The following is a 16,100-nucleotide window of genomic DNA, read 5'->3' as shown; positions in this document are numbered from 1 at the left end:
GGAGGTGGTGGTTGATGCTCTCCCCATTTGAGGTCAAAACTTAAGGTTGAAGAAGCCACGTCAGTTCAGAAGACTATCAGGGTAAACTTTGTAGGGGGAACAGATGTGAACACTTGGAACAATCTGCCAGAGAGCGCTGTGAAGGCACTGAATGCGAGGTCATTCAAGACCAGACCTGACCAACATTAGTGCACTGGCGTTCGTACAAATACATTCCGAAGCTTTGTATGATTGATTGATTGATTGATATGTTTATTGAATACAAAAAACATTAATACATCTCAAAGGGGACATAAGTCATCCTCACCCCAGTCCGGGAATGTCCCTCTAGGACTCACATAAATCCCTAATATTTCATATAAATAATACATAGCTATATTCTAGATGCAATTTCTATATTTTTAATATTTCATCTATTTTCCCATTTCCAAACATCCACTCTATTAGCTTGGAGACATTATTTATAGGCATTTCTATATACATTAAGCAATGGGCATTCCAGTATATAATGTGGCAGTATGGGATCTGATGTTCTACAAACTCTATTTTTTTATCCTGTTCACTTTCTCAGCTCCAAGTTCCCAATAATATTTATATCCTAATCTTAACCTCATATACACTGAATTTTCCACCTACTCCTATCTTTCCCATATGTAAATTTTGTGTTCATGAGAACATATAATGTTTCATTGTTTCACTTTTCTCGTATATTTCATTCCTTTTGAAATTATCTTCTATTGATTGTATTTTTCCGTAATTGCTCCTTAATTGCTTCATGGTTTTAGTACATATTATGTCGATCTCGTTTTTCCGTGGCTCTTTTTGCTATTATATCTACTGTCATTAAGACCAATCCCCATGAAGGGACCCATACAAATTGAACATTATGCTATTTTTCCTATTGTATTTACTAATTTCTACATGAACCAATAATGTGTCCAAAGACTGACTTACCTCAGTAATCCAAAGCTGCCTCACTATCAACAAAAAATATGCATCTTTATACCTCTTTACAACATTTTCCAACCTACTAACATTGCATATAACTCAGCTTGTGTTGATGAAAACGTTCAACGAAGTCCAATTTTGATTAATTCTTTGTTCTGTGTACTGTCTTATAAGATCCACACCCTGCCCTGCCACTTGACATAACTGAACCGTCGTTTACCATATGCAATGTTATTTTAAGGCAAATTACTAATCTTATTCCCATATAGCCCTTAACTGTCCTGGCATGTAATGATTTCTTCATTGTGAGAGTAGGCACTGCTCAACTCTACTTCTGTTCTTTCCAGGGGTGGATTCTTACAACTCTTGAGCTGTACACCAGTCTGCCAGATTACATTTTTAATATTACTAATCCATTCATGTATCCTCTCCTTGCCTACAGAAGGTCCTTTATCTTTAAACCATCATTTATATCTTGTACAAATTTACCCCCACTGTTCCCCTCATTAATCTAGTACATGCCCAGAAATTGTCAACAGTGCGTGAGTGACCAACCGCCCAATCGGTTAACAAGCCGATCAGTGGGGAAGAGGATTAAGTAAAGTATGCCTGTCACACCACCCATGGCTTAAGTCCCATGCTTCATTCACATTACCCATACCACAGTCACACCAATATGCTCGTCACATCACCCATGCCAGTCACACCACCCATGCCACAGTCACACCATCAAGGTCTCAATTTATATATGAAGGAAGAAACTGAATACCCCTTATGTTTACAAAGCCACAACGCAAGCTAATATCGAACTTCTATTGGTTGAAAATAAACCTTCCCGAGCTCTTAATTATCCTATATTGGTTTCTGCTGCAGCCCTTTTTAGTTTTTTTCATCATGAATGTTTGAAATCGGGACAATCAGAATTTTAACCTAAAAAACCTGCAGGAAATAAATGAAACACTGGAAACGTATATATTATTTTTATTTGAGTATGGAAAAAGTTATCTATTGTACAAAGGTTTCAGAAACGTCTTAATTTTATAGTGACAACACAGAGGAAATAATAATCCTTACTATCAAGGCTTAGGACCATACACACCAGACATATGGCCGATTATACGATTGTCGATTAAAATATATCAATAATTTGGATTATGATTAGTGATTTTTTTTTTTTACATTACACATGTAATTACACTGGCTTCATTACTTTTGATTACGATTATGAATTCCCTGGGTTACACTTACATTCCTCATTACAACTGTAAGAAATTAGGTAGCTTAAAAATTCAGCTTTGGCTTTAACGCTGCCACCTGAAGTGGGTACAGTATATCAAAATGGCTGATAATAATAGATGGCGCCAGGCCACAGGAGTATTCTGTAATGCAGTACTGATAATGTGCTTCCAGACCCGTCGGGATGGTCGAGTAGGAACTGAGGCACATTATATGGTTACAGATTACATTGGTGAAGTCACATGACGCCACGTTGACACGAGACTAATCAAGGTGGCAAGAAAATTTAAATGTCCATTGACATGTACAGAACTGCATCCCTGTAAGTAAATTTCTATTCTTTACTTTATCCTCTTCGCCACTGATCAGCGTGTTAGCCACTTGGGACTACAGTTACATCTGTTATGCACTGTTGGAAAGTACTGGACATGTAGTGGTTCCAAGATGTATCTGTACCCACGCCAGTGTTGGTTAAGTCTGGTCTTGAATGAGCTCACACATCTTACAGCTCCAGATATGGACACTTGACTAATGCCCTATGAGGTATTTATAGATCTCTATTAAGTCGACCCTTGCCTGCCTAGTATACAGTAAGCTAGGCAGTTGCAGGTGTTCTAAACTCTCTGGGAAACTAAGGCGCTGTAGTGCAGGTACCTGTCTGGATATTTTCAATCAACTGATGGTCTCTAGCATATTTCGGTGACCAGATGGTGTGACAGTACTCGAAACGAGCTCCTCATTTTTTAAGCAATTGTAATCATATTATGATAAGAGAATAAGAATATTATTTGGGTGGATAAGATTACAATCACTATTATAAAGTATAGAAGCTAGATTATTTTTACAATATGAAAACAGGTTTTTGAAAATGTTTGATTATGATAAGATTGTGAATTCAGATATAAAATATTTTTATTAAACTTACGATTTTGAATACACCATAATTGCAAGAAATTACTTTTACAAGATTATAATTATAATTAGCCTCATGTCTGCCCCACACTGTGGTTGTGTACAGTACCGGACAATCTCATTAACTTGTCCTACCTGCGGAGACAAAATGTTCACATTGGACTAATGAACATTAAAAGTATGGCATAATCTTAATTCTTACTCTTGCATTTTGAATTAACATCATAGTAATAAGAAAATTGTATAAATAATATGGATTTCAACATGAACTAGAAGGATTGTTCGAAACTGAAGGACATCAGAGAAGAAAGTTATCAATATACAGTACTTAGAAAAATATGAATCTAAACTATACAGTATATTTGCATCACACTGCAAATACTAAATAACATTTAAAGCTTCCATAAGTGGCAGTGCTTTGATCAGTATTATATAAACATAAATGATTAACTTAAGCAAAGGACAAAAGAATGTATGCTTTTGGCCGAGTTCTATAAAATACCATCTAATTATTAGTTACCATTGTATCAGCAAAGTTATGTAGCTTAATCATTCAGGTTATCATGTATTACCTGTACTCCAGCTTAACATTAACTACCGGTAAACATTTCTAAATCAATAAGAGGCTGTCTCAAACTGTATCACTCATTTACATGAAACATCTTAAAAAACAAAGACGAATCGTTGTCGCTATCACAAACATCTCACCAGAACCAAACACACATACACTTTCTCTGATCCTATATAAGAAATACACATCATTCGAACTTTGCAGCTAAAGAGTACATCTTGTATTTAGAATTATTTACTTTATACAATGTTCACCCAACCCAGTTTCTACCAGGTTTTTTTTTTTTCAAATGTTATACAGTACAGTATGTGCATGAGTGTTGTGTCACTACTCCTTGACATAAGTGACATGGCATATGAAAGACTAGGTGACTGACGGTAGAGAAACGTGTATTTTGATACGATGGCGAACAGTAACCACGGGTGATCTCTATACGTGTTTATAACTGCTTTTAAAAGTTATGAATTACATGATAAATGATACAAGTCATTTTTTATATTTTTAGTATGAAAGTAATAATTTTTAATACCACATGTGAATGTTAATAAAATAAATGGCATTAAAAACTTTTGATATACACTGTACCTGGTTAATTAGGAACGTTATAACTGGGATCTTGGCTTAACTCGAATGTTTAAAAATAAATTAATTAAACGAAAATCTGCACGGCCACGGACTTGAAAATTCAGGCTCGTCGATTCAACTGTGCTCTCCCAGATCCCCAATCTGGCTTGGGTCAGGTGTAATCCTACTTGGCCGATTCCCGTCTGTTATTCATTTGTACTGTATTCAATATTTCATGTCATATTTGTACAGTATTCGTATATGTGAAAAAAAGTATTTGTAGATCCTGTCCGTAAGTCAGATTAACAAGCTTAATATTCACGCGACCTGTTGTCAGGTCACTTGACGTCAGGCGACTCATATTAGCGTCAAGGCTAATAAAAGGTGGAAATAGTGAGGTCATTTAAGTTAGGTGATGAATTTGGGAGGAAACGGCCAATACCCTAAGATTTTAAAGTACAGAAAATATTTGCCTGTTTTTTTTTTCTTAAATTTCAAAGGATATTTGAAATGTCAATAAATTGACTCCATTAAGAAAGATTTTCAAGAATTTAAAGGACTTTTTAACGATGTTGTACTGCAAAAAAAAGCAAAAGTAAAATAACTACATATTCCAAGTTGGGAAACACTATGGCCCATTGGTATATTCTAAATAAATCTGAATCGACAAAAGTAAGTATCTACAAACATTTTCAGGACTTTGAAGCAAAACATTTCCAAACAAAGTCCAATCACCCCTGCAATGGCCCAACTACCCCATCTTCCGGTAATTTTTACAATAAACATTCCAAATATAATTTAGGGTGTATTTTTTTCCTAATTTAATTAATATTATGAGTATATCCACAATTCATTCATCCTAATACAATTCATAAGATCCTATAATAATTGGTGCAGAGATCTTCCGGGAACGAGAGATTTTCGGGTAATGAGACGACTCTCAAATTTGGAATAATCCAACATCCCGGGAATTGTCCCGGGTACTTGGAAAAGTTTGTAATTTTCCGGAAATTGGACATTATTTCATCCTTGGAATTTGCTCCCAGTCCTTTAAAAAATGTAGTTTTCAGAATTACACATTATTTCATTCTCCCTCACCCGAAAAAGAATTGGAAGGAGCTTCCATAATTTTCCAGAATTATGCATTATTTCATCCTTGGAATTTGCTACCAGACCCGCTGTAAAAAAATGGAGAGATTTTCTGGAGATTTTTTGTAAATTTCCAAGCAAATGCTCATGATTTTCAACCCCAGAAACATGTTCGCAGACCCAGAATGGAGATTTTTTTTTCCGGAAAAATTCCAAGTTGATTTCAGTTCAAGGTATTGGAGAATTCTGGCTGTATTAGCCCCTTTGTTCTTATATAAATGTCAGGGCAGTACATTGGGTTTATATAATGATATCACCCTCTGTAACTTTCCACTGGCTTTGAGGTGACATGGTCACATCATGTGATGGGTAAGTTCCTTGAGGCGCGGCCATATGACTGTTAAGGTCAGCATATAAAAGCCGGTTGCTTTGGGCACTGTCACTCAACCCCTCACACCAACCGGACGTAGTTCGAAGAGCTATTTAATATAGCCCCCGTCCTCATTTTAACACTCATAGCTACAGTGATTAAGTTATGGTGATATACACTTGGAACTGTATATGATATAGTTTCTCAATAAATACAGAACGGACAATTGGGTTTGGCTACTCAAACCCTATATACTTTAACATGTTCCAGCCCTATTAACCCGGAAAGAATCAACGGTTAAAGGGACAGTTCATGGCTAATAGAGATAGAATTTGTGATGCATGGACGATTTTTAGCTATAATCGTCTTTCTGAGAATTGTGTTTATGAGAATCGTCCATGCAAGAAGAAATCTTCTCTCTGGGAATTGTCTTAGTAGCATGTAATCTCGGGTCTTGCTATTATCATTGAGAGCAGGTCACCAACGCAGGAGAGGTTATGTGGTGTGCCACCTCAACAATTGAGATGCTTAGCAGTTTTTTTTTTTTAGATTTGTAGGAAATGTAAATTTGAAAGAGTATTTTTGCAATATATTTAGTAAGTTAAATTAATGCAATTGGTTACAAAACCGCACGCAAACTATTATTGCATCATGGATGCCCGTACGTATGGCAACACCCTGTTGTTTACTACACGTGCAGTATGCAGGGTGGACGCTAGTGTTCTCCCGGGATTTATAATCATCTACATATTATCAGTTCACTTCACAATGTAAGTGTTACATATATTTATTACTGTATTATTTACTTTATTATTACTGTATGTACATTTAGAAAAAAAAATATATTTCCACTGTACAATACAGGTAATTATAAAGTATTATGTGGCAGCCAAGGCATGGTAACTGAGTACAGTATGTTCGTTGGTTGGAATTATCTTCTGAACGATGCGAATAAGATTAAAAAATCAACAGAAAACAAACATAATCGGACAAAAAAAATTAGAATTTATCGAGTAAAATATTTCGAACTCTATAAATTCGTATTTTCGGTAATTTGAGTGACCCAGTGCCCCTTTTTGTCGAACTAAAGAGGGTATAGTGTATCCGAATGAGAAATTCTTATCAGTAGATATATTTACAATATTATCAACACTTACTAAGAATATTCATGTTGATAAGAAATAAACCGGATTAGTTCATTTAAATATATATCTATTTGTGCTTTTAATTAGTGAAGGAAATGATGACAGTACCTTCAAGTCCCACACATTTTGTTCAACTTATCTCTACACCAATGTACCAATGAAAGGTTTTTAAAAGTTTCATACCTAACTTACATAAGGGTATTAGATTTGCAATACATTATAAATAATATTATGATACAGTCACTACATTATTAAATTTCACCCTTTATAGTAATCTATATTAACATATACATCACTCCTAAGGATATATGATGCATTGCAAAAATTCAAGAAGTAGGCACTAAACAACTACAGTATACTGGCTCCCATAAGCTATTAGTTCTTGGCCCTGTAGTTTCGGAGACGGTTGCTGTAGTTCCTGCGCCCTGGTCGCCGAAGAGCCCGCCGTCGTCCTCCTGTAGCGTACTCACCAAGACGCACACGAACAGCGATGATGAAGGACTCAATGTCGGATTCGTTGTAACCGCGGGCGATCCTGAAATAACCTCGCTCACCCCAGTCAGTGCCCCATGAGTTGGCCACCAGCTGCAACACAATGTTAATGTTATAAATTATAATGTATTGCAGTATTATAGCAATAAGGTATTTAAGTGCATATTCTAGGCTAAAAAATACACTAGTCACCAAAAAAAAAAAAGTGATAAATCTCTGACTAGCAGCACAGAGCTCAGTGATAAGAATGTACTCACAAGCAGGACAAGCTGAAGCTAAACCATTCATAAATTCATTTAAAAGTAGACTGCAAGAGCCAATCTAAACCTTAGTAAAGCTAACCTTGAACTATTAAGTTAGCTTTGGTTTGTTCACCTCGTTTGAAAAACAGATTTTGGTGGTGCTTTAAAACAAAGTACTGTACTGTACACCCTGCCCATCTGCTACCAATTATTTGTAAGATATTATGCATCATAACTTTACCCCACACAATCAATACCGTACTTACAAACTATTGTATACATATTCACATACATTTACTGACTGCATAACACAGATCATTTTCCCTTATAGTGCAGTGGCCACTACACCCAAATTTTTCAGTGATTCAATATGTCATTAGGATATGTAATTTTTTTTATTTAAACAATATGGGGTAGGGTCCTCACCCAGTATTTGACTGGTGGAGAGGCAACAGTGTTATCTTCTCCCCAGCCAATGATCCTGACAGAGTGTGTGGCCGTCTCCTCTCCCGTCAGGCGAGTGTGGGAGTACACACCACTCTGGTACATAAACAGATCCTTGTGCACCTTCATCATCGCTGAGGATACAAAACGAATTTACTACATGAAAATTTTATTAATTCTTACTATTTAATCTCTTAAGAGAAAGTGTAAAGTTATTTAGTTTTGACTGTTCACTCCTTTAAAAGAGGAGTGAATAATGAAAGTGCATTGTACTGTTAAATATTATGTTGTTCAGGGTATAAACTATCTGATTCACCTACTACAATGACTGACTTCAAATTACTGTCTTCAAATAGCTACAATATGTCTGCTATCCAAAACACTTGAGATAGCTAGCAAAGATATTTTATCCATAAAAAGATAAAATACACAATTTATATGTAAAATATTAAATAACACACGATATGTATAACCCCGGGTAATGTGAAACACTCCAGGGTACAAGTTCCTAATGGTTTGTGTGGTGAATATCCCCAAAGCTGTGAATATGTAAGAGGTTGAATTTAGCAGTGAAGCATGAAATATAACGTCCCAAAATTGATTTCCTGTGTTAATACTCTCTCCTAATTGGTGATAAGTAAACCTATCTTGATCATCCCGTTTAGATAATAGAGTTCGGATACGAATTTTATAATATTTTTGGACAGTATTTTCGTGTTTTACCGTAAATCAACTACTGTACTCTGGTGTAAATGAAGAGGGATGGTCACTGAATGAACTTTTTGGACTTCGGCGCAGGGCCTTTCCGTCAACAGTACCTATGCGTTTGAGAGAGAGAGAGAGAGAGAGAGAGAGAGAGAGAGAGAGAGAGAGAGAGAAATTCTTCTTCTATGCTTTTGCTGATAACAATAGTAGTTCTAGGATTTCTTCATAGTGCCATCACCATCTTTGGGGTCACCAGGACAACTTTAACACCTGTTCTCTAATAATTATAATCCACAGACACTCTATAGACAACACACTTTCGTCGACAGACTAGCATTAGCAGACTATCACTGGCAGTCATTTAGAATATTTGTAGATTCATTATTTCGCGAAGAAAACTGGATTTACAGTGTAACGATCTGACACTAATACAGTATTCTCATTTTTGTATGACATTCATTAAGTTCGTGTGGTAATGGTTTGTCTCAGCCAAGTGAATCATTAAATAAATAAATAAACAAACAAATAAAACACACACACACATACACACACACGTATAATAAAAACACACCAGTGACACACATCTTACAAAAACAACTGACGACAGAACATTACCTTGGACGGGGCCGTTGGTAAGAATCTCCCACTGAATATCGACTTCCTTCCCAGAGATGCGGTAGGCTGGTTCAGTCCTGTACAGGTTCCTCCTCTGGTACACCACCTGTACACACACACAAACGTACATCAAAGTTAACACTACAGTACCATACTTTATATTTTACTATATGTCTGTGATTCTAGTACAATATTAATAACATAACACTTAAATATTACACAGAATTGATATTAAAAGTATTGGTGTTATATATTGTTGAAATGAACTTGGTATTAAGTATACACACTATAGGATATATAGAATGATGGTAAAATATATTGTATAGACAATGTACGTGGTATTAATACTATGGGAATATCTTGACAGTTATGCACATTTATTGGTACTTTAACTAACCATTAGTGACAATAGATTGGTACTATTTAATCCTGTTTTACATTGTGTTACGAAGATTCATAAGTTATAATAAAAGAATATCAAATTTGCAACGTTTAGTGCTACGAGACATGTGCAAAAACGTTTACGAGTCTAATATCAATAATGAGACGCTTGGAACTATATGAAATGCATACAGTATCCTGTACTGTACTGTACTGTACTGTACTGTAACCTGTAAGCACAGGTATTATACTTAAAATTTGGGATATTATAGCTAATAGAAAGTATACAACAATTCTGTACCGGTATATAAAACATTCAGATTTATTATTTTGCAGCAGTAAAGTTTTCTAGACTAATAAATATTGTGATTGTATTTTAGATTCATAGTAAAGTGTAGGTAAAATCATGTAATTAAACAACAAGTACTAATATCTTGAACCATCAGTGTACAGGTGCATCAGGTGAATCTACTGCTTAACACTATCCTGCCAATGTTGTAAGGAGTGTACTGTAGATATGACTTGGCAGCTAACACCACCAATGAGATATTCGAGAAAGGACAGTTCTAGGAAATGGATGACTGTGATCATAATAAACTTACGAAACCTTTAGGGTGAATGCAAGTACTCTATAGTAATATTAACTTTTCAGCAGCCATCCGATCTACTGTAGTGTGTGTGTGTGTGTGTGTGTGTGTGTGTGTGTGTGTGTGTGTGTGGTGTGGTGTGTGGTGTGTGTGTGTGGTGTGTGTGGGTGTGGTGTGTGTGGGTGTGTGTGGTGTGTGTGTGTGTGCGCGTGCGCAGTGATAAAAGCAAGATGAGGGAGGCCCAGCAATACTAACGTCATTTGCAGAACAGCGGAGGTTGAAGAGGTTTGCGTTGCGTGGAATACGGCACCTGGGGAGCTTCCCTGTCCGCCCACTCTCGTACTCGTAGCACTCCTCGTTCACCACACTGAAGGAGCGTGAAAGGAGGTCATGAAAATGATAACCAGGCAGGAAATTCACCAGTGAATGAAAAAAGACTGTCAATGGCTTACCAAAACCCTATTTAAAAGAGCAGCAAGGACCCATACAGTCACTTCAGACTGGGAAGGCTGTTGGCCTGAGATTTGTTCACCCAGTTATTAGAAAAGTCTCCCTATGTGCTACTAAAAGTTTTGGTCCACACACCATCATGCAGAAAAGCTGCATAATCGAGTCTATAACATTTAGCATGTAGCATAAAAATATTAAAGCCCTTTAAAATGTGGTGTTATAAGCCAAGTTAAAAATAAGTTACACTGGCAGGAAAGCAAATAAAGAATTAAATAAAGAAAAAACTTCAAGAAAAATACTTGAAAAAAAAGAGACTCATTGGTTACATATTTAAGGATCAGGGGATAATAACAAATATTAATCAAAACAGTTTAGGGTACGGGGGCCATGGGAAGGCGGAGACTGGGGTAAATGAATGAAATAAAAATTGGGTCCTCAGAGAGATACAAAATCTTGGAGGATTGGTAAAAACAGCCCCCCAAAATGTTTAGAATGAAGGACTGTAGTAGCCAACCAAGAGATATGAATAAAATACTTTGATGGCTTGATAAACAGCAGCCCTGGGTGTGTGGGCAGCTCATGTTACAATATTGTTGTTATTTTCCACTGAGGTCACAGAGCCAAGATGCATACTGTCCTTTAGAATCTGTGTTGTCTGGAAATATTTCCTCACCAGGCAATTACTATCGGTGTTGAGAGGTTTACTTAGTTCGATTGCGAATATTATTCTATTATGCAAATGTTAACACTAAAATTATACCCTTGGCAGAATATACGTAGATATTAGCTTAGGCTTGAAATTTGGATCCTTTGGCAACATACAAAGTTTCAGAGTACAGTATCGACAATGGGGATCGTGAAACGGTACAGGAACATCTGTCAGCTTCAGGATCGATTGATTGAACGTGGTAAGAACATCCTTGGCGGTACAGCAATTTAAGTCATAAATGCCGCAAAAACCATTTTAACGTTAATTGTTACAATTCAAAGCTTGTATAAAAGGCCGTCTTTTTCCACGAAGGAGAGGACGTCCTATGGCAGGCACCCCCTCAGCACCAACGAGAGACGGTGAGATCCGTCTTTCCCCGGCACTCGGAGAGGTGCTTACGACGAAGATATCTAAGAACTGGGGCACTCCACCAGTCTCCCAGCAGCGCGACATAACTTGTTATCTCCAGGTCCTAAAACAAGGTGAATGTTGTGGCTCTTGGAACAATCTGCCAGAGAGCACTGTGACGACAAAGCGTGTGAGCTCATTTAAGACCAGACTTGATCAACAATGGCACAGATACATCTTGGAACCAGTACGTGATATACCGAGAGTTGGACTAAGAACTCCTCCCTCCTCATGGAAAATTTATGTCGGCTCCCCTTTCAAGAGGGTACTAAAGTAAAAGGCAGAAACCAGATCATCAAAGTCCAAAGAGCACTAGACCTCATCAGGGAAGAATGTACGAGTCTCGGGCTCAAGATATTAATCCTAAAATCGAAAGCCATGAGGATTGGACACAATGAGCCGGTGACACAACTGCAAATACAAGGTTGTCATGGGTTGCGTTAGGCTTACCCACGCAACCACCGCCAAAGTTTGTTTTACTAGAGATAAGACGACCGGCGAGGCATAACTGGGACATGTATTTTTCAATTAGTGTATGTTAGCCAGCCTTTAGGGGGGTGGGCAGTGAAACAGTGTTGTACTGTTCATCGCTTCACACCCAAAAACCTCATTTTAAGGAGTATCCCCTGAGCCATGGGTTAGTTAAGACGTCGTCTCCATCCTCTCCCCCCTAAAAGGGGGGGGGGACACCACACAGAGTCCTCCACCGCCACTCCGTCCTGTGAACCGTCGTCGACACGAGGCTAAGCGTGTTAACCTAGGTTGTTATCCCGTGGAAATATCACGTGTGAATGCCTGGTTGCGACAAGAGCAATCCAGGCTGGCCTATCAAACCTACAGTAAATGGTTAATTAATTCACGCTCACAGAGTTCTCCTGCACGACACCCGTCTACAGTGACCGTGATCGACACGAGACTAAGTGTGTTAACCTAGGTTTGTTATCCCTGTGGAAATATCACGTGTGGATGCCTGGTTGCAACAAGAGCAATCCAGGCTGGTCTATTGCACCTAAATGGTTAATTCAAGTCACGCTTACCAGTTCTCCTTGCCGCGATAACCGTCTACAGTGACTGTCAGTGACGCGAGACAATGTGTGGTAACCCAAGAGTACTTTTTGTACTATGGCCGTGGAAAGAAGTTCTTGTGATGAAGCCTGGTTGTAACAAAGCAATCCAGGCTGGCAGTAAATGTATCACTTGAAGAATTAAGGCTCTGTTAAGTCATACCCACAGTAGAGTAATCACATGTGTCCCCAAGTTGGAAATTCCCTCTTTTAGAAGATTAATATTATTACAGCGTGAACGTGAGTGAATCATATATCCATGCAAATTGTAAATCATTGTATGGAAGCTTGACAAATAAATGTAAGTGCAATTATCTGCCCGTATCTGTGATCCTATCATATTATTACTAAAGGTAATGACTGACTGGTTATGACAAAGTGTAACCAATAACTTAGATGGATGTAAGTAATCAGTGTGAAGGTATCGAACTCTACGGTAAGAAATAAGAAATACGACATATTATTATCTTTATATAATATAATCCACTCCTACTACCACCGATTCATACCAAAACCATGACAAAGGTATTGCCCTACAATGGCTCAATGTATACAAATACCTGGGCATCTGGATTGACAAAGGCCTCAAATTTGACAGAGATAAACTATCTAAGAGATCGAATGGGCAAGAGAGTCGACATGATGAGAGCTATGACATTGATTTGATTTGATTTGATTTTGCCACTTACAGCGGCTACTTTATTGTGCACCCCACACTCATCCTGTGAGCGGAAGCGCAAAAGGATTCCAGAGTAAAGTTTACAACGGGTCATAATAATTAACCCCCGTTGTCAGTATATTATGGCACTGATTGTTACACAGTATTTCAATTACATTATTTGTTTAGTTCTATACATAAAGGGTAACTTATTCACAAATGCGTGAGTACAGGCGTGTGAGGCAGTATGTCTGGCCGCGCACTTTGTTATTCACATTTGCGTGAGAAGTATTCAAGCACATTGTGTATTTGGTTCTATACATGAGAACTGATATAGTTACTAAGTGCAAAAAAGTGGATACAATCTCAATATGACGGCTATCTTGCCATTAGAGATGAAGTGTTGTGCCATTTCACACACAGTGTGCTTGGACCTGTCCCTAAAAGGTTCTATCTTCACACAGTCGAGGACGTAGTGTTCAAGTGTGTGGCTATATGTCTGGCCACACACTTTACATTTAGTCTTGTTTACATCTGATTGAGGAACATACTGCCAGAGGTACTTATATCCTAACCTCAATCTAGCGGTTACATCATCCTGTAATCTAGTGATCTTGTTACTTGCTCTATATACATGTTTCACTTGATACATCTCATCATGGTAAACTATGGATCGACTAGTGCCTGTTTGCACTAGTCTACTTGCGTCAAATTCATCAATAAGTTCTTTCCTAATTAAAGTTTTAAGGGTTCTTTTTGACAGACCCAAATTGTATTCAACGGTGTCTTTATTAGACGCGAGTTTGGCGAGGGCATCAACTCTGTCATGTTTTAGGAGGCCTATGTGAGAGGGGATCCACAACAGTTTGACCTTGACACCCCGGTCAACAAGGTACGCATATTTGTGTCTGGCTTCAGAGGACCCAAGGTGGATGTGGGACATGCAGTCCTATGAACGTTTTATGTATACACGCCATTCGATCATTAACAGACTACGACACCGGCTCTTAATACACTCGAGGCAGTGGGAGAAATTGGAGGTTGCCCAGAATAACGCTAAGAGTCATTGTCAAGGTACCAATGTGGGAAAAAAAATAAAACTTACACATGGAGACAGGTCTCATCTCTCAAAACCAGGACGGAACGATTAACAGCGTGCTTTGCAACAAAACTGATTACCAGTGCTCGGGAAAGTGACATCAAGAATGGACTCTTAAGAGCACTGAACCTTAACAAAGTTGCCTTCAATAAGAAAACATGGCTATTCTGCGCAGCTGACGCTGTAAATCGACTGGAATTGAATAAAACAATCCTCAGTAAACGACCTGATACTATGAGTCCAGACTAGAACACCGCAGCACTGTGGGAGTCCCCGTCAGCAGTCTTCAACATTCTACAAACTGGGTAAGAAAGGCCGACTCTAACCCACATAAGCTCCGACAGGTGGCAGAGAAACATGAAGGCTCTAACACCAAACAATAGTACAGTGCATTACACAGACGGTTCCGTAAAGCCCACCAGTACGAAAACAGGAGCAGCCTTCACCATAGAAAGAGGTAACACGTCCCTTTGGAGAACCTCAGATGGATGCTCCACTTTGCAAGTTGAGCTAGCTGCCATACTTGGAGCCCTAAGACACGCTTCCATAAACAGTCAACAAGGCGTTGTAAACCACACCGACTCACGATGTGCTATTGAAGCATTACAATGCAGAGATCCCCGAGACAACATTCATCTCATAACATCTATTGTTGGTCTACTGCAAGGGTTAGGACAATATCGGTAAGTTATCATTAACTGGGTGCCCAGTCATATCGGAATTCCAGGGAATGAACGAGCTGATACTGCTGCCAAGTCTGCGTTAGGACAGCGAAACATTGAGATGAGCATCCCGCCCAGTCAGGAGCAAATAAAGAAGACCACAATAACACGAACTGCCTAGTGGAAAATAGACAAATATATAAGATTAACACCAGTATCACGATTGGCCAGGTGGTACTATCTGGTCACGAATTATGAGAGACCATCACTCATGAAGTATATAACAAGAAGGGAAGAAGTCAACTTCCATCGACTGAGACTGAGATAACCATGCATTTGGAAATCAGCAGAGCAACGCATGTGCAAGACCTGCGACAGCGGAGCAGAAAACTCACTGCAGCACTACCTCATAGAGTGCCCTGGAACACAATTTGCTAGGAGAAACATACAACCCCGTATCACAGCAGAGAAGGTTGCCAAAAGACTAACCATCAACCTCTCTCAAGAAACTCTACAGAACCGGGCATCCACCCTCAAGTTATTGGGGGAGATGTACAGTTAACTAAAAAGATGCTGGTGTTTTACCCCAGCAGTGGGTGGACCAGCATTTTAGCTTAAGGTCCGCGTAGGTAATATTCCAACAAATCCTTTAAAAAAAGTGATATACCGCCCAAGCGGCTAACAAGCCGATCACTGGTGAAAAGGATATAATGATAAGGGATCGCCTACAAGCCCAGGGCCGCCCACAT

General features: G+C 38.4%; 1 protein-coding gene across 8 annotated transcripts in view; it reads right to left on the bottom strand.

Moving 5' to 3' along the window:
* Window positions 1–1,913: 1,913 nt before the first annotated feature.
* The window catches only part of LOC121854214 (uncharacterized peptidase C1-like protein F26E4.3), a 108,254-nt gene continuing 94,067 nt past the window's right edge, over window positions 1,914–16,100 (bottom strand). For all 8 annotated transcript variants that reach the window (XM_042348712.1, XM_042348714.1, XM_042348717.1 and 5 more), the window contains 4 exons: window positions 10,557–10,668; window positions 9,334–9,439; window positions 7,996–8,147; window positions 1,914–7,420 (listed from right to left, as the gene is read on the bottom strand). In XM_042348712.1, coding sequence (XP_042204646.1) covers window positions 7,211–7,420; window positions 7,996–8,147; window positions 9,334–9,439; window positions 10,557–10,668 — 580 coding nt within the window. In that variant the 3' untranslated portion in view covers window positions 1,914–7,210. The remainder of the gene's footprint in view (window positions 7,421–7,995; window positions 8,148–9,333; window positions 9,440–10,556; window positions 10,669–16,100) is intronic.

Source organism: Homarus americanus, unplaced genomic scaffold (genome assembly GCF_018991925.1).
Source record: "Homarus americanus isolate GMGI-L3 unplaced genomic scaffold, GMGI_Hamer_2.0 scaffold56910, whole genome shotgun sequence".
Lineage (NCBI taxonomy): Eukaryota > Metazoa > Arthropoda > Malacostraca > Decapoda > Nephropidae > Homarus > Homarus americanus.
The sequence above is the reverse complement of the archived record's forward strand: the minus strand, read 5'-3'. Positions and strand labels throughout refer to the sequence as shown.